Raw genomic sequence first — 16,640 nt, forward strand, 5'->3', positions numbered from 1 at the left:
GGCGCTTGTCGTGGATTTCACTGGTGGGCCCGTGTACCACTATATCGTCCAGATAAATGGCCACGCCCAGTATGCCAGCCAGCACGGAGACCATGATTTTCTGGAAGCAGCTAGGGGCGGAGCTGAGACCGAAAGGCATCCTGGTGTAGCGAAACACTCCTGCATGTGTCACAAAGGCTGTGAGGTTTCGGCTGCTGGGGTGGAGGGGCATCTGTAAGTACCCCTGTCTGAGGTCGAGCTTGGAGAACACCTCAGAGCCATAGAACTGAGCAGTGAGTTCTTCTGATGTGGGCAGTGGATACTTATCAGGGACCACTGCCTTATTTACTGCACGTAGATCGACGCAGACACGCAGGCCCCCCGACTTCTTCTTAGCCACCACGAGGTTTGAGACCCAAGGTGACGCGTCCACCGGTTCAATGATGCCAGCTTCCAGCAGTTGTTGCAGCTCGGCGGAGACCTCATCACGGAGAGCCAACGGGATGCGGCGCAGTAGTTGGATGACAGATTTCACAGCAGGGTTGAGGAGAGGTTGATGGGTGAAGGCGGAGAGGCAGCCCAGCCCCATAAACAGCGATGGCCACTTCTGCTGCCAAGGTGTGGCGACAGTCAGGATTGCTGCCCCCCTTGTGTCTAAGAGGGAGAACCCCAGAGCGGAGAACAGGTCCAGGCCCATCAGGTTGGCCCCACGGCGTGCCACATGAAAAACTGCATTGGGCACCAGCTTGGTTCCATAGCGGACAGTCACTTGGAGAGAGCCAACCAGATCGATTTTGGAGTCACCATACCTACAGAGGACAGCTGAGGGTGCGGACAGTGGCAGTGAACCGAAAAATTGACTGTAGGTATCAACATTCAGGAGAGACACACCTGCACCGGTGTCCAACAGCAGGGGGATGCACACATCATTAATGTTGACTGTGCATGATTTGAATGACACTGGCCCAGAGCTCACCTTGTGAATGACGGCGGTTGAAGACTGGGGGGTGTGGCCCTCTGACCCAGCCGGGGAAGATCGACAGACGTTGGCAAAGTGATTGTGCTTACCGCAGCTACGGCATGTCTGGCCACGGGCAGGGCAGTTCTGAGCCCTTGAAACATGAGACCGAGACCCACAGTTACCACAGGACTGTTGAGGGCGGGGCCGAGAACGCCGTCGTTGCAGTTGCAAGACGTCCCCAGTGGAGTCCGCGCCCGCCTCGCTCTGGCTGGGTTGCGTCCCGAGGGGCAGCCGTGAGTAGAGGGAGGAGTCGTTGGCAGCTTGACTGGAGGTGGCCACTTGCTGTGTATTTAGCATAGCAGCACACTCAGCTGCTCCCTCAACCTGTAGTGCGATGGTAATTGCTCTAGACAGCAGCAGATCGTCTTTTTCCAGCAGGAGAGTCTCACGCACCTTTGCGTTGTTGGTGTGTTCGATTAGCTGGTCGCGAACCATCTCGTCCTGAAGCGCGCCAAACTTGCATGAGCTAGCTAGCCCTCGCAAATTAGCTACGTACTGCCGCACAGACTCACCAGGCAGTTGGTGTCGCTGACGGAATATAAATCGCCGGAGGAGGGCACTCTGTGGAGCAGCGAAATGGGTGCTCATAAGTCCCACAGCTTCGTCAAAGCTTGTGACGTTCCCCAGAGTCCCGAGCACACGATGACCCTCTGCTCCCAAGCAGTGTAGCAACAAAGCCGTCTTCCTAGCCTGGCTCACGTCGTCGAGCCCTGAGGCGATGATGTAATTTTCAAAACTATGTAGCCAGCGAGTCCATGGTACCGGAGGCTCGCCAGGTAATGCCAGTAAGGGGGCAGGTGGTGGGAGAGAGATATCAGCCATCCTCGTCGCCAATATTGTATTTTTAAATCACTTCAGGACACAGCGCTGTCGCTCGACACAACCTCTCCGTGGCATTCTTTATTTAGACTGACACAGCATCAAAGGCAGACCCGATCAAACAACCCAGAGCCCGCAGGCATCACCAATCGATCCCAGCACAATAGAACAGCACCGAATCAAATGCAGCACTGTCGATGTGTGCAGACATAACACTATGATCATTCAAATGTGCACAAGTAATAAACTGCGGCCTCACGCGCTACAAAAATCATAGATGACGTTGACCGAACTCCTCTCACTCGGTAGAGTGAATGACACTTGCAGAGATTTAAGTATCGGGAATGGAACAAACACAACAATGTGCAGCTCAAAGTAATGTAAGGGAAGATGTTCTGGCAGTAGATGTGAGGAGGGGAGCTGTAAAAAAAAGACGCTACAACTGCTCTGGTATCTTTCCCCCCCGTGACGAAATGCCGTGCCCGGCACGGGGGAAAACATGCAGCGCGTGTGGAAAACAAGGACATTTCGCAAAATGCTGTGGCTCTAAGCGGCCACAAGGGGGCATCACAGGTCGACATGAAGTGCATTATGTACACACCAGTGGAAACAGTGGCATCACATCTCAAGAAATAAGCAATGCAGGCACAGAATCTTCTGAGGAGTATCTGTACACAATATTCCAATCAAAAGCAAATCTCCCACATGCAACGATAAAGGTTAGTAACTGCAATATAAAAGTGACGCTTGATACAGGGGCAACTGTGAATATTATCGATGAAACAACTTACCAGAGACTGAGACAGAAGCCCTCACTGACCAAATGCATGGTTTCCATATTTCCTTATGGTTCACGCACACCACTGCCTGCCCTAGGAAAATTCACCTCACTGGTCGAATCCAAATTACGCTTCACAAATGCAACATTCCATGTACTACACGGAAGTAATGGCAATCTACTGGGCTATGACACTGCCAGTCAACTGGGACTAATCAAAATCACCAATGTTCTTCACACATCTCCACAACAGCCAGAGCAGCCCACAAGAACTTCAACCCAGACAAAAGTGAGGGCAGTGGATGATCTCCTCACTGAGTATGCTGACCTCTTTCAGGGGATAGGAACACTGAATGACTTTCAAGTCAAGTTGCACATAAAGAGAGATGTCCCTGCTGTCACACAACCTCACAGAAGAGTACCTTTTCATGTATGGAAACGAATTGAGGCTGAACTGCAACATCTACCTTGACATCATCGAGAAAGTGGATGGTCCCACTCCCTGGGTCTCTCCAATTGTTTCTGTTCCAAAACCAAAAGACCCGGAAGCAGTGCGCATTTGTGTGGACATGAGGATACCAAATCAGGCCATCGAACGGGAATGACATCTCACACCTACAGTAGATGACCACTCAGTGGAGCCAGGTTCTTCTCAAAGCTAGATTTGAACAGTGGATATCATCAGCTAGAACTAGAGCCATCCTCTCGATATGTCACAACATTTTCCACCCATGTAGGGCTGCGACGTTACAAAAGACTGAGCTTTGGAGTTTCATCGCTGCAGAGGTTTTCCAAAATGCCATTCAACAAGCCCTGGATGGCATCCCAGGAGTAATCAACCTAAGTGATGACATATTAGTGTTTGGGAAAACAAGAGCTGACCATGACCAAGCTCTTGGAAAAACGTTTCAGAGACTGAGGGAGAAGAACCTAACTCTCAACAAGGCCAAGTGCTCATACACACAAACCACTCTGGACTTCTTTGGATACACATTCTCAGATGGAGGATTCTCTCCGGATCTCAAGAAGGTTCAGGTGTTTCACGACGCTGCTGCTCCGACTAATGCCAGTGAGGTCCGCAGTCTTCTGGGCATGGCAAATTACAGTGCCCGTTTCATCAAGGATTTCGCCACAATAACCCAACCTCTGAGAGAATTTACAAAAAAGACTGTTCGTTGGACCTGGGCAGAAAAGCACCAGAGGTCTCTTGATGAGATGAAACGAAGTCTAACAAGTGATGCGGTGATGACTTACTTAAACCCACTCAGACTAACTGAACTGGTAGTTGACACAAGTCCAGTAGGTCTTGGGACTATGTTGGCACAAAGGAATGGTCCAAATGAACCAGCTAGAGTGATAAGCTATGCAAGTAGAGCGCTGTCCCCCATTGAACAAAAATACTCACAAACAGAACGGGAAAGACCTTGTGATTGTGTGGGGCTGTGAACATTTTCACATATACCTTGACGGAGCACCCTTTACACTTATCAGTGATCACAAACCGTTGGAATTGATTTTCAACAACCCCAAATCCAAGCCACCTGCTCGTATAGAACACTGTAGTCTATACAAGCAGACTATATGTCACGCCACCCTGCACGAGTATCACATATCTCTCATGACATTTCAGACAATGAAACACAAGAGGAAGAATATGTCAACTTTGTTACAGCAAATGCTGTCCCTAAGCCAATGACACAGTGAAATTCAAGAGGCGACCAAAACTGACCCCTCTCTGTGCGAAGTCATTCGACTCATCAAAGAAGGCTCATGGGAGTCACTGTCCAAAAAACAACACGCTGCTGACGGAGTGGATTTTGCTGCTCTAATGTCATTCAGGAAAATCAAAGATGAATCAACTGTGACCGTGACGGATGACGCTATGAGGCACGAGGATCGTTGTCCCTCATTCGTTACAAATCAGGGCTTTGTCACTGGCACACGAAGGCCATCAGGGGGTGGTCAAAACGTAAGAAGTTGATCAGAGAGAAAGTCTGGTTCCCTTGCATTGACAGACAAGTAGAAACCACGATAGCTGGCTGCATCCCATGTCAGGCTGTTGTGCCTAATCACACGCAAGAACCTCTCCGCATGTCTGAGCTACCATCGTCACCATGGGAAAAAGTTGGTGAGGACTTCTGTGGTCCATTCACCTTTGGTGGTCATCAGTGAATACTCCAGGTATCCAGAGGTAGAGATTCTGCAGTCCACGTCAGCCAGAACCACAGTCCCTAAACTTGACAAAATATTCTCTACACTGGGAATGCCACTGGAGGTCAAAACTGACAACGGCCCACCCTTCCAAAGCATCGAATATGCAGATTTCGCTACATACTTGGGTTTCAGGCATAGGAAGATAACTCCGATGTGGCCTCAGACCAATGCTGAGGCTGAACGCTTCATGCATACCCTTGAAAAGACCATACGTGCTGCCCACGTTGAAGGTTGCCCATGGAAACAGATTCTATACGTGTTCCTCCGCAACTACCGTGCCACGCCTCACTGCTCGACTGGTATGGCGCCTGCAGATGTGCTGTTCGGTAGGCCCCTCAGAATCAATCTGTCTGAATCTCCTCTTCCCTTCCAGTCTCAGGCTGATGCAAAGCTACAACAAGCAGATGTAGTGGCAAAGAACAGGATGAAACATAATGCTGAAAGGATGCGTCATGCTGCTCCTTTGGCTGTGAAAGTAGGCGACAGGGTCCTGTGTCGTCAAAAGAAGGAAGGCTATGCCCTGCTTACAGTCCCTGCCCATACAGGGTCATCGCCATCAAAGGCTCCATGGTGACAGCCAAACACAATGACCATGTCATCACCAGAAACTCATCCCACTTCAAGATCCTCCCGGTGGCTGAAAATCACTACTCTCAGCAATGTGGTTTGAAAGGCATGGACTGGACCGAAATCCACCCTGAACAAATCCAAGAGCCCTTAGCCCCTAACCCCCCTGGGTCACAGTCACCTGTTCAGAGATACCCAGTCAGGATAAACAGAAGACCCCCGTCATATCTCACTGACTTTAAAGTGAACTGACTAAAAGGTATAATGCAAGAGAAAGTTTGAGTTGGACTGGTTAATAGTTATTGTTAAAAAAAATGTAAGGAAAGGAGGGTTGTAATGTCCATGCTTTGTAACATGTTTAGTAATGTTTCTGGTGTTGTTTTTGATGTTTATTCTGGTCACAAGGGGGCGCTGTAGGGGGCGCTCTAAGTTAAGTGTTAAGCCCGGACGTAGGAGAGTAACGGAGGGTTGTTAGTATGCCATGGCTAGCGGATACACCAGCAGATATACCTGTACCGATAGTGGCCTGTAGGAGCGCTATACAGCTACTGCCTGTATGTATGTGCAGAGACCTGCAAATAAAGTTCAGTTATAGAAATGGCTACCAAGTGTGTGCGTGCTCAATGATACATGGTACCAGAGTGAGGTCAAACTAGCCTACAAAGATGAACAACATTCGATCGTCAGAGGAGTTGAAGTTAAGTGGAAATGTCCACGCGAATTGGAAAGCTTTTAAGCAAAGTTCTGAGTTGTACGTGTGTGCAGTCGGTCTGGAAGATGCGAGACACGAACGTCGGAAGCTAGCATTGCTTCTCACAGTGGCAGGCAGAGCCGCGAGGGACGTTTTCAACACGTTTCAGTTTCCTGAGGGCGACGACCAAAAGTACGATGCAGTGCTAGCAAAGTTTGAAGAATATTGCACGCCAAAAAAGAACGAGACATATGAACGGTATGTTTTTCGCAACAGAGAACAAGCTGAGTCAGAACCCATTGAACAGTTTGTCACGGACTTGCGTTTGAAAATCCAGTCGTGCAACTTTGGCACATTGTGTGACTCGCTAATAAGGGATCAGATAGTTATCGGCGTTTTCGACAAGAAAGTGAGAACGCAACTACTCAGAGTCCGATCTCAGCCTGGAGAAGGCAGTACAGATCTGCCAGGCGTCAGAGAGCACCAAGATGCAGCTCAAATCATTCGAGCCCGAAGCTGCAGCAGCAGCGGCGGTGGATGCGGTACATGAGAGGGCCGCTAGCAAGAGGAACAGCAAAGGAAAGTCCCGCGCGCCCAAGTCCACAAAGGACACGGACTGTGACAGATGCGGGGGCAAACACGCTCCGAATAACTGCCCCGCTTAAGGTGTGGACTGTCGCAAATGCGGAAAGAAGAATCACTACGCCCGGTGCTGCCTGTCAAAGAAGACGGTACAGGTGGTGCAAGGCAGCGACACCGACACGACCGACACAGAAGAGGACGACGAAAAGTTGTTTGTGGGAACTGTGGAGAGCGAGGAGGACAATCTGGAAATCAACGGAACGACAATTCCTCAGAAATTGGACACAGGGGCTCAGGTGAACATACTGACGATGAAAGACTTTAATAAACTGTACAAGAAGCCAAAAGTGCATGTGAAAAAGGTAAATCTGAGAACGTACAATGATGAACCGATTCCTACAAAAGGGGTATGTAGAGTCACACTGTCAAAGGATGGGCGCTCCGTTAATGCTATGTTTGTGTTGGTTGAGGGCGATAGACAGCCCATACTAGGTCTGAAATCCTGTGAGAGATTGGGTCTTATCAAAAGAGTGCATGTAATTGACAGGTCTGTAGTGACATCTAGTGGTGCAGCTGACAAACAGCATGAGCCTGTAGCTGACACAGAGGAGATAAGAGAGCAATACAGGGACGTATTCAGTGGTATAGGATGCCTACCTGGGCAGTACAGAATCCAGTTAAAAGCAAATGCAGAACCGGTCGTCCACGCGGCAAGGAAGGTGCCGGTGACCCTTAAAGCTAGGCTGAAAGCACAACTGCAATCCCTTATAGAGAAGGGCATAGTGAGGAAAATAGAGGAACCGACTGAGAGGGTCAGTTCTCTGGTAATAGTTGAGAAAAAGAATGGTGACTTAAGGCTCTGTATAGACCCGGTTTGGGTAATGGATGGATGGACGTCTATAAGGGGTGGGGATACCTGCAGTCAATTTAGGCTGAATATGTCACTTAGTTGAGTGATGAAACGTATCTGTCAACAAATGTATCCAGATGAAGTGGTTCAACCTTCTTTGAGATATCGATATGGCTTGTTGGGTGGTTGTGTCTGTTTCCTTCTTTAATCACTGTGTTTTATCTGTGCACTTTCACTGAATATAAAGCCCATTGCATTGCCCATATAATACGTTATATAAATGAAGTTTAAGTGATTACTGCTTCACATTGGAGTGGATTAGAATATCAGCATTGTATTCTGCTTTGGATTCACACGCTGGCAACTCAATCTTTCGTCATCGTTATAGATTTTGTGATAGCTTTTTTTTTCTTTCCATGACGATTCATACGCACCCGAAGTCCAGGGCTGCCGCGGTGCGGCATCTCATCTACGCGGAAGCATTCACAGTGAATACACATTGTTAACTGCAGTGATTCACAAATTATTTCACATTGACTCTTTTCGGCCGTGGTCTCAAAATCACCGCCCGACCCTTCCCTCCGCGGCACTTCTGGTGATTAAAAACAAGCGCACCAATTTTTACAGAGGGGGAAATTTACCACATGTGACCATGTTTACTTCGATCTTGGCTTCACTCTTTTCCTGAGCCTCGCCAGGGTTTTAGACAGCGCCGCAGCCCAAATAATCGGTAAATATTGTGTCGTTAGTAACTGCATAGTTAAATATTCTTTGTCAGTTGTTTGAATAAGTGTCAGGTGAAATTTCAGTGTTTCTTGCGTGTCATCCGAGGCTTTACTTTTGGTGAAATGGAGAGGTCGCCTTAGCGATGGCCGCTAGCTAGTTATCGGTCGAGTTGCGGTTACTGTAGGCTAACTTTAAAAGTTATCTCTCTCAGTATACAACGGTTAAAACGAACATGACCTGCTTATCGTTGTCAGTATTAGCCCTAATATGTTGCAAACTTTAACATCCTTCTACATTTTGTTGATGTTAGAATCTTATATCAGTATTGGTGAAGGTGAGCTGAGAGGTTAGCTCGCCGGCTAACCGTGTAAGATAGCCTTTTGCTCGCTTGATTTTTTAAAATTTTTTAGCGTTATTTTGTTAAATTTTACCAGCTTATCTATTGTTTCATTGTTGTATATAAGGGCAACGTGTCACGTTGGCACTTTTGCGAGCTAGCTAAAGTCCAATTTCTGTTAATTTTAAAATACTTAAATTACCAACACTTGACTTTTACGTTTGATTTACTCATTCGGCAGACGCTTTTATCCAAAACCACTTAAGAAAGAGTCAGCAACTAGTCGATAAATTCCAGTGTCACCAATTGGCATCGTAGAGGATTAAATTGTAGTTATTATACACAAGAGTGCATGTCATGTCAGGTGCATTTAGTACAAGTGCAATTTAAATCGTCAATAGGCAGTGCATAGGACAATGAAAACACAAAGCAGATTAACATTGCCACATGTCAGTATAGCAGGCCTATCATCACCGTATTTACATTAAATGTTTTCAGATAGAAGAAGGCCACAATTATAGATGTTGATAATAATGGTGTTTGGACACAATAATAGTAACAGACACCAATTGTAGTATTGGGTAATTCATATTAGCTGGCAAATGCTGGTAGACAGATTACTAGTGACCATTTGAAGGGATAGTTCATCCCCAAATGAAAATTCTGTCATTATCTACTCACCTTCATGTCATTAGAAACCCGGATTACTTTTGTCTCCATACAACACTGAAAGAGCTATCCAACAAAATGCCAGAGCAATTTTCTTCCAAATAGTTACAGTGATGGCCAGTTCTTTAACTGTAGGCAATGAAAGTTTGGATTAACGGAGTACGTGTGCTGTCTGTACATCCTAGCATTTAACTTGCTTTTTTTGTCACCCTCTCGGCTGAATGGTAGAGATGAGCCTGCTCGGGCAGAAAACCAAAGAACTTGTTAACAGTTATGATAGCAGTTTGGAGCAGCGACTTGTGGATGGAGGCTCCAGTCTGGCATGTAAAGACGAGGAGCTGTGGAAGCATGTGGAGGAACTGCTGAGAGAAGGAGCTGCCCAGAATATGCACGCACTGGGCTTGGATCCACTGAAGGTGATGGAGGAGTCACTCAAGGCAGCTGCAGCATCTAGAGCAGTCAGTGGTGGACAAGTAAGATACAGTGGTGGACTCAAGGGGCTGGCAAAAGCCTTTGAGGTCCTGGAACAAGCAGCTGTGAATCTTTACCTTGGTCCCTGGAGGGAGGAGTACAAAGTTGTGAAGGTTGGTTTAGATGAACGGTGTAGATTTTAACATGACAATTTAAGGGTGGAACAGTGGCTTAGTAAGCACTGTTGCAGTCAGTCCATCAGTGTGGAGTTTGCATGTTCTGACCCTGTATGTGTGAGTTTACTCCACATACTCCAGTTTTCTCTCACAGTCCAAAGACATGCATGTTAGTTAAATTGGATTCTCTAAATTACCCATATGTGTGAATGGTGTATGAGTGATTATGTGTGTGGGTCCTGCAGTGGGCTGGTCACCTGTCCAGGGTGTCTCCTTCCCTGCTTTATGCCCAGTGCCTGCTGGGATGGACTTAAGCCTCCTTCCATACTGAACTGGATTAAGCATGTATAGATAATGAATCGTGGATGATGGATGGCTAAAAGTTCATTTTAAAGCTAATTATTTCAAGGCTAATTCAAAAACGTCTCAGAGTTAATTCGGAAATCTTGTTGAATTATTTTGCCACAATATGCATAAGGCTGAATGCCCTTTCCTATATGTTCTTGGCTATTTCTCATTTCACCTCATTTCAATCTATCACAGCTATTCTTTTTTTTTCTTTTTTTTTCCAGATGTACTCTGGTATATTCACCCACTATATAAAACCAGTGCTGTCCATGCCACAGATTCTGAAATTGTTTGGACTACTAGGATACCAGTCATGTTCTTCCTGCCATGACCAGCTTCAGCGCCAGTCATCTAGTGTCAGTTCAAGCTCCCTGGGCAATCTTCTCCACCTTTCTTGTGCTTTCTTTCTTGCACGCTGTGAGTGCTTGGTCCTGCTGTCAGCCCTGGGGAAGCATGCCGGTGATACAGAGTGGGAATTGAGTATAGTGAGGGAGAGGCTGAGAGGACACAGCATACAGGTAAGTGTATATATCAGTTCACAAATATATATTTATAACTTACCCATGCATATATTGTACAGCTAAAAGCAAAGAGTTAACATAACATTAAAACATTAAAGGTAAAATCTGTAATTGTTTCAGTTGATGACCCTCCCTCACTCTTGCATCCTCTTCCCTCTCAACTCAAGCACACACATGCTCAGATCAAAACAAAAAATTTAAGCAAAGTGCAGTAACCAAATGCGGCTTATTTGACTGAAGGCTGCCATTTGACCCTATTGCAGATTCTATATGTAAAAAAAAAAGTAATCGTAAGAATCAAACATAACACCAAAAATAATTTTCATAATTAACAGTTAAGATAATTGATTTGTGATAATAGTTGGAAAAAAACAATGTTCCATCATCTCTATAGGAGGCGCTCGGCAACACGAAGAAGATGCTAGCGGTCAACCAGCCAATGAAGGACCACCTGGAGGTCTCTGGAATTGATGGGGATCTGGATCTGTACACAGCTGAGGAAGGGAACAGCAGGCAGAAGGAGATGGGTGGTGACGATGGGGAAAGTCCCCAGTCTTTGTCCTGGGTCACTAACAGCAGCAACTTATTACCTGCTGTTGTAACACACAGCAATGGAGTCCCATCCTGCTCCTCCTCATTCACCTCCCCGTCCAGAGATCCTGTCTGTGTCTCTACACTGAACTACCAGCTGGCCAAGGTATCCCCATTGGGATTGGTTACCATCAAAGACTTCTCAGCCACTTCTAATCAGGCTGGAGATCCATATGAAGAGCCAACAAATCCAGGATTTGACAGAGATGACTTTGACTTACACAGTCTGTCTGCACAAGCATTGAGCAAGATGAAGCCATCTGAAGTCAAGCACATTTGTAGCTGTGTCGAGTCTAACAACCCATATCTTAAGCAATGTGGTAATTGTGACACTTGTTACTCACACCAAGATTGCCAAAAGATGAGCCGTTGTGGGGAAGTCCGAAACAAAACTGCAGAAGAGGTAAAACAAATCGGTGCGGTTTCATCACAGAGGCCAAGTCTAAATGAAGGAGATGTAAGTGGCTCGCCAACCCATATGAGGGGGAACATGGCATTACCGTCCTTTGTTTTGCGAGAGTGCCAGGATTCAGTAAGCCAAACTCCTGAGCCAATCCCTTACCATGTCTGTTGTGACCCTGCTCATCTGGACCCCCAGTTTACCTGTCTCACCTGCAGGGTCTTCCACTCTGGCTGCTGCAAAGAAATTAAGTGCTGCCAGAAGTTCCACAGCATCCAACCATTGGGTGTCTGCCAGTGTGGAAGAGTTTGTACAAGAAAACCTCTCGTTTTGTGTAGATATTGTGGAAAAGAGTATTGCAACCTTTGTTGGTACAGGAATCCTGTTGAATGTGCCTGTGGCCAAACATTTGATCAGTCATCCTCAGTGTAAATTGCACTTAAAACTGCACTTTAAAAAAAGAAAGAAAAGTGTTCTGCTTAGGAGGCACTTCTAGCAAAATCAAAGTGCCTTAAATCCACAGATTGGAATTTAAATTCCTTCAGTTAGAGCAAATTATTGCAAATCACAAGTCAAAATGTTGCCTTACATTCACACTGCCTAAGTGAGCTCTTATTTTTCTACTTGGGTCTCCTTTTTTTGAGACCCTGTGTATGTATTCTTAAATTGTTATCCTTTAAATGATTTTATTTATCATTTATCAGTTGTCAGATTTGGGGTTGTTACAGTTTGTGCTTTGGAAGGTTGAGGGTCGTAAATATATCTGGATGTTAAGTACATGAGATGTTTTCCAGTTTCAGCAAAGCTAAGAATTGGAGTATACAATAATAAAATGGAAGATAAAAGGAAAAATAACAATTTGTCTTTTGTTAAGCATGTGGACTTGGCGTTACTTGCTGAGATGCCTCAGTGACTGCAGTGATAGTTGGACTTTAATTTGAACCCTATAGCTGGAAAACGCCCTGGGGGTTCTTGGTGGCTACAAGTCATAGCAAAGTTGGAAAAATGCCTCAAAAGACTGTAAAAGTTAAGGGAAAGGATAAAGGATATTCATTCTTGAGACTTTGGCAAGGTCATTTGTCCATAATACATACAAGTTTAAAAATAGCCATTGAAGATTGACCAAATGTAAGACCAGGGCCTTAAAAATACTTTAGTTAACAAAAACTGAAAAATATAAATGATTTTGCACATCATCAGTAGGCCTACGAAATGGCTGTAATTTTTTGACTACTATTCAAATCCTTTGTTAGGTTAAGATGCTTGGACCATTGACTTGCTTTTTATATTGCACATATAAAAAAAAAAAACTTTGCCAACATCCTACCCAGCAGGCCACTAAGATTTAGAACATTTCTCTTTAGCTGTTAGAGCCAGTTATTTTATGAGTCGTGCGTTTTAATGTGCAGGTATGCCCCAAGCACTGATGAAATGGTGTCAGTCATGTTTACATTGTCAGATTGATCATTTGTATATAAAAGGTCTATTCAAGATGGAAGGCAGAACATTTTTGCTTAAGAGAAATACAGAAATAAAAATGGAATTACATTCAAAGAATGATTGCCAGACTTCTGACATCTTTGGCAAGTTTAAACCAAGTTTTACATGTATAAAAAATGTTTGTGCGAGTTGTACATAATTTGCATAGAAGAAAAGACCATGGGCTGTTATTCACTCCCCTAAGGTTTATTTATTTTTAATTTTGTAATCACCAGTTAATAGCAAATATTACTGTGTGCGCCAAACGGTTTTACAGAACAGTAATCCCAGTTTGCAAATTACTCATTACGCAGTCTCAATCCACAGTAAGAAACATGGATGTAGCTTTTTTGTGTGATCTTTTGACTTTCTAGAGGCTCTCCAGTGCTGCTTCTTTGAGTCTTTCTGCTACTCATTGTATGATTCCCATTTGATGTTGATAAAGGTTTTGCTGTCCATGCGGTCAACGTAGAGAACCCCATCCAAGTGGTCCATCTCATGCTGGATTATGCGAGCTGGCCAGCCGCTCACTTGCCAAGTGACAGATTCACCCTTCTCATTCAGGCCTGCAAGTAAAACAGAAGAAAAACATGCAGAAACGCTGTCATGATTACCATCAATTGTAGTTTACACATCTATTTTAACACATATCACATACACAAATGCAGATGTTACTAGGGCCTGAAACATGCCTTTTATGAACACTTCCAATATTAGTTCCATTTGTCTCATCTCTAATGTTATTTAATTTGTTCCTCACTTGAAAACCAAAATTGAAAATGGGTAATATAGTAAATGCCCAATTTTACTTGTTTTAGATATAAATTCATGGCCAGATTTTTTTTTCTTCTTTTTAACAAAGCAGTGAATGTGATTTTACAGAGGTGAGGAGTTCGTGTTGCAGCGTGATTGAGTGCCCGGATTATGCTATGAACTGAACAAACCTGACACTTCCACAGACATGTAGCGAGGAACCGTGGCAGAAAACTCTGAGATGCTCTCACAGGCCTCTTGGAAAAGCACAGTCTGTCCATCCAGCACTCTTAAATGGGGGTTGATAAAAACCCTCAAGGGCTGTACAGAGATACCACGCGCCTCTCTGGACGCAGGTGAACTCTCCGCCAACATCTTCTCAGGATACTCCATTGTGAAAATGCGGAGTGGCACCCCAATTTGAGGTGCACTCAGTCCCACACACTCCAGTTTCCGCATAACATGTACCATTGTCCTGATGACTAATTGTATCTCAGGGCCCGTTATCTCTGCAGGGTCAACAGTTGCAGCTTGTGAACGTAGCACAGGGTCACCTACCTGGCAGACATGACTATAAGGTGGTTTTGGGGGTGGTATGATCTTACGTTTCATGTACTCAAGATATGATCGCACTTTGACGTTTGTACAATAAGAGCATCTGGATGGGAGCGAGGGCCAAAGGGAGATGTACGGATGAGGGCCAGTGGTTGCTGCGGTCCTGTAGTGAGGGGTATTTGATATACACACTCTGAGAGCCACTCTGGAAAATTGCACCACGGGGGCACATATTGCAAAAGCTCGATTCATGCTGAAATCCTGGTTAGGGTGCTCTATCTCCAGGAAAAGTGAGCCACGGTACTGTGTAGACAGTAAACTAAAAGAGGATATAAAGTTAACATTAGATTACGTGCACAGTGTTAACGAGATATTGATGTATCACCATTATCTTTGATGACCTTAAGTGAAATTTAAGCTCCGCCGGCGGGACACCATTGATTTACTCAACTAATGCAAGCTAACTCTGGACTACGGTAGCGTGTCAAGATTTGTAAAGGTTATTACTACTGTGTTTTACTAATTTTGAAAATGTACGCACTTTCATTACCTTATACTACAGACAGCGTCATGCTGATTAGAAAATGGTTTTCGTCATTTAAGCAAGGCACATCGAGTGGCAAGTGAAAGACGTGTAAATTAGCCTATTCCGTTTAGCCTGTTACGATTCAGTTCCGGTATCATGAAACCGGGTCAAAACAGCTGCGTCTTTAAATTTCACAATAAAAGCTTCCGTGCCTATGTAGGTCTGTTATCTACGGTACGGTGGCCGACAAGGGCCAAACGCACTGCAACGGCATATTGCGTCTCAGTTAAGGAAAACAGCTTCAAGTACAGAAACGATTCAAATTCACAAACTCAAACACAAGTCTGAACGAGGTACAAAAAGAGGAACGTGGTGCAAATGAAAAAAACGTGCTGCAAAACAAAGACAAATGCAGCAGCATCAAACGCGCTGCAAATAGAGAAACGATGCAAAACACAAACGATAAAAACCAAGAACGATCTTCAAAGGAAAAACGCTTCATAACGCTCCAAACATGCAGGGGGCGCTCTCAGCATAACAGCTCAATGGAAAGACACACGGGATGGGGAGAGACAGAACAGCCGTCTCTGGAACAGCTGACTGTTTCAACATTCAGCGGGAACGGTAATGTGACTTTTATTTGATTATATTTATATACTATGTTTATATCACTGTACAACGCTGCACATTACGTGACATTTTTTATTGTATTTTACACCAGACGATACAAGGCTGCATATTTGCACGTAAATTAGCCTGCTTAATAAGATAAGATGATGATTAGAGATTGAAAGCACCCGTTATAATAGTACATTAAAAAGCCCTCTTATCACAGTCTTCTATACCTAAACCCTGTCCTTTTTTTCCTTTTGCAGATGTACTGTCCATTCTGTGGATCTGCACTTACAGCTTTCCCTGTAGCAAAAACACAACTTTTTTAAAGCATGTCAATGAGGAGACACCTGCCACTCGTACACAAGTTGATGTTGCACAACCTAGCACCAGTGCAGGTAAACAGATTCATGATTTTGTAACATAAAATGATTAGAAGGGGGTTTGAAAGGTTCAGATCGTGTTCTTGTATACAAAATCACTTCTATCACTATCCAGGTTCAGTAACTGGCATTTAAGGTGTACTAAAATGTCCTGCAGAAAGTAATTTTATAGGAACATAATTAAAAGTAAACTGAATAAGAGCATTGAATCAATATGTAATTCCTGTGTGTTTTTTTTTCCCAGAGGGAAACTCAAGCATAGAGACATTTTTTAAGTTTAGGGCAGTTAAAGAAAGGGAGAGAAAGTCTTTCTTTTCAAAGAAACGTCAGGCCTCTCAGTGCGAAAAGAAACAGAAACCAGTGAAGGTATGAACTGTTGTTTACATTACATAGGTTGTTGCATAGATTTAGCTGTCAGTGTAGATCCACACCTTGTCAAGTGACCTATCATATCGATTTGTCATGTTGTATCAATTTCCATTTTATTTACCATGTTATTTGTTATTTTGCAGATTTATGTTGGAGTTATGAGGTTGACAGGTGACTCCCTAAAACCTGTAAGAGGGAAGTCATTCCCTCTTGACATTCAGCCTCACTGGTCATCAGAGCAGCTATTGGCTGCTGCTGTTAAAAAACAAATGGATTTTAACCA

General features: G+C 44.6%; 2 protein-coding genes across 4 annotated transcripts; one reads left to right on the forward strand and one right to left on the reverse strand.

Annotated features, from left to right (window-relative positions):
* The first annotated feature begins 8,185 nt into the window (after nt 1-8,185).
* Nucleotides 8,186-13,229, forward strand: spata2l (spermatogenesis associated 2-like). Its single transcript, XM_056282142.1, has 4 exons — nt 8,186-8,231; nt 9,462-9,817; nt 10,393-10,686; nt 11,084-13,229. The coding sequence occupies exons 2-4, from the start codon at nt 9,464-9,466 to the stop codon at nt 12,110-12,112; spliced, it is 1,677 nt and encodes a 558-aa protein (XP_056138117.1). The 5' UTR covers nt 8,186-8,231; nt 9,462-9,463; the 3' UTR covers nt 12,113-13,229.
* Nucleotides 13,230-13,359: 130 nt separating this feature from the next.
* Nucleotides 13,360-15,125, reverse strand: pdf (peptide deformylase, mitochondrial). Of its 3 annotated transcripts, none has more exons than XM_056282297.1 (3): nt 15,018-15,125; nt 14,104-14,786; nt 13,360-13,725 (listed from the first exon to the last, which is right to left on the reverse strand). In XM_056282297.1, exons 2-3 carry the CDS (start codon nt 14,717-14,719, stop codon nt 13,568-13,570), a joined length of 774 nt encoding a protein of 257 aa, XP_056138272.1. In that variant the 5' UTR covers nt 14,720-14,786; nt 15,018-15,125; the 3' UTR covers nt 13,360-13,567. The 3 variants fall into 3 exon arrangements, with proteins under 3 accessions (XP_056138272.1, XP_056138275.1, XP_056138274.1); XM_056282300.1 differs by having other exon boundaries at nt 15,009-15,075; XM_056282299.1 differs by lacking the exon at nt 15,018-15,125 and having other exon boundaries at nt 14,104-14,986.
* Nucleotides 15,126-16,640: the final 1,515 nt, after the last annotated feature.

Source organism: Lampris incognitus, chromosome 6 (genome assembly GCF_029633865.1).
Source record: "Lampris incognitus isolate fLamInc1 chromosome 6, fLamInc1.hap2, whole genome shotgun sequence".
Taxonomy (NCBI): Eukaryota; Metazoa; Chordata; class Actinopteri; order Lampriformes; family Lampridae; genus Lampris; species Lampris incognitus.

Excerpts from the sequence above, each read along its gene's own strand:
- spata2l (XM_056282142.1), top strand. The coding sequence starts at position 9,464 with ATGAGCCTGCTCGGGCAGAAAACCAAAGAACTTGTTAACAGTTATGAT. Across the intron at positions 9,818-10,392 it reads AGGAGTACAAAGTTGTGAAG|ATGTACTCTGGTATATTCAC; the intron begins GTTGGTTTAGAT and ends TTTTTTTTCCAG. Across the intron at positions 10,687-11,083 it reads TGAGAGGACACAGCATACAG|GAGGCGCTCGGCAACACGAA; the intron begins GTAAGTGTATAT and ends TCATCTCTATAG.
- pdf (XM_056282297.1), bottom strand. The coding sequence starts at position 14,719 with ATGAATCGAGCTTTTGCAATATGTGCCCCCGTGGTGCAATTTTCCAGA. Across the intron at positions 13,726-14,103 it reads CATGTCTGTGGAAGTGTCAG|GCCTGAATGAGAAGGGTGAA; the intron begins GTTTGTTCAGTT and ends TTTTACTTGCAG.